The 2,129-nt window shown below is 38.4% G+C and overlaps 1 protein-coding gene across 3 annotated transcripts in view; it reads left to right on the top strand.

Annotated features, from left to right (window-relative positions):
• The window catches only part of Atp13a4 (ATPase 13A4), a 134,959-nt gene that overhangs the window by 95,049 nt on the left and 37,781 nt on the right, over positions 1–2,129 (top strand). For all 3 annotated transcript variants that reach the window (XM_026786287.1, XM_026786292.1, XM_005344791.2), the window contains one exon: positions 1,450–1,613. In XM_026786287.1, the coding sequence (XP_026642088.1) occupies positions 1,450–1,613 (164 nt within the window). The remainder of the gene's footprint in view (positions 1–1,449; positions 1,614–2,129) is intronic.

The raw sequence follows: 2,129 nt of genomic DNA, 5'->3' as shown, positions 1-2,129 counted from the left end.
TTTTTTTGAGGCAGGGTTTCTCTGCATAGTCCCAACTGTCCTGGAACTCATCCTGTAGACCAGGCTGGCCTTGACCTCAGAGATCCACTTGCCTCTGCCTCCTAGGTGCTGAGACTAAAGGTGTGCATCACCAAGTCAGGCTAATAACTTCTTAAGATCATTATCTTTTCATTTCAACATGGAGTCAGCCAAGGATCGTCAGTGTTGGTGCAGACTTTTTTAATACTGACAATTGATCTGGTTTGTTGTTGTTACTGAGTATACCCAATGTCTTAAATATTGTTACAAGATTTTTGATTCTTTTAATACCTTGTGTAGAATGTCCAGCCTCTTGCTTCTTGTAAGTAGTACCTTCAGTATTAGCTTTTTAAAGTATTTTGCTGGCTCTTTTCTGCCTCTCTCAAGTGGTTAGATATTGCTCTGGCAAATAGGGAACTGTACATTTCACAGTACAGTTCTTGAAATTCATGTTTTCCTTTTATTGGTCTGCTCCACACATGACCCACTCTTCACAGAGCCTGGGACTTACACAATTCAAACACTGAACTAGTTCCCTTCTGAGGCTTTTGTCTTTCCATGGTTTTCTGGATAGTTTACACCCTCTAGGGGCCCTTTTGTCCTGGCTACTTTAGCCAGAAAGACTGGGTTTCTCTTGTTTGTAGCTGCCAGAGCAGTTCAGGGTACATATTGGGAATATACATACTAGAATACATTAATACATAAATACACATATACATACATACTAAAATTCATAATACTAGAATACATACATACTAAATGCATGCATACATGTACACACACACATATATATATACATAGTAGGACACACACATACATACAAGAATACATAAATATATAATACATTCTAGGATACACACAAACACATACATATACATACTAGGATACATACTTACATGCTAAAATACATACTCAAGTTGGACACTCCAGAGGAAAGAAGCAAACACTGAGAACCCCACCCTTTGTTAGCTTCTTTCTCCAAGTCTTCTTTCCTTCCACAGTCTGCCTGCTTTTGTTTATTTTCTGCATCCTTCCAGTAATTGCTTTTGTGGTTTTTGTTTAGTTTTCAGTTGTAATAAACAGAGGAGATAAATGGTAATGGACTTACCAGGAGAGAAGCCACCAGATATGATACTAAACCAAAAGACTTGCTGCACATTTATAAAGATTGCAACACATAGCATGAATACATTTTTCTTATAAGTGTTCCTTCCTACTTGCTGACAAAAAAATATGTTGGTTAGTTAGGAAGTAACATGATAAAAAAAAAAAGAACCAGAACCAGAACAGGGATTATGGAATCCCAGGTCAGGCTGGGAAAGAACACCATACCTAACATAACAACCAAACACTTAGCCTAATTTTTTAAATGCTGTGTGTATTGGTGTGTTCTCTTTATCATCGTCTTGGGATGCTTTTCCTATATTCTAGGCGACAATCTTCAGACTGCAATAACGGTGGCCAGAAAGTCTGGGATGGTTTCTGAAGGTCAGAAAATCATTCTTGTTGAGGCAAATGAAGCCACTGGTTCTTCATCAGCATCCATCTCTTGGAAACTAGTAGAAGAGAAGAAACAGATTCCATCTGGGAACCAGGTGCGCCTGAACACAGGCACTCTGCTGTGTTATCAGACTGGGCACGTCGTGGGGGTTAATAGTTGTGACTAACACACGTATTGAGACAGCTCCAAGTCCATAAACTCCTGCAGGTGTCTAACAAATATGAATCCAATTGTGTCAGTTTCCCACGCTTTTCCTGTATTCTAAGGCACAGGCTTTCTTGACTTCTGAAAGTAATAATTCTTTTACTCTTAAAAATCTTTAGCACTTTCACTATTTGCTGATGGTATGATAGTTTACATAAGCGACCAAAAAAGTTCTACCGAAGAAGTTCTACCACTCATAAACACCTTCAGTAAGATGGCAGGATACAAGATTAACTGGAAAAATCAGTAGCCTTTCTTTACACAGATGATAAATGGGTTCACAAAGAAATCAGAGCCGCCTCACCCTTCAAATTGCCACAAATAGCATAAAATATCTGGGAGTAACTCTAACCAAACAAGTAGAAGACCTGTATGACAAGAACTTTAAATCTGTGAAGAAAGAAAT

This window comes from Microtus ochrogaster, chromosome 2, assembly GCF_000317375.1.
Source record: "Microtus ochrogaster isolate Prairie Vole_2 chromosome 2, MicOch1.0, whole genome shotgun sequence".
Lineage (NCBI taxonomy): Eukaryota > Metazoa > Chordata > Mammalia > Rodentia > Cricetidae > Microtus > Microtus ochrogaster.
This window is presented reverse-complemented; position numbering and strand designations above follow the sequence as displayed.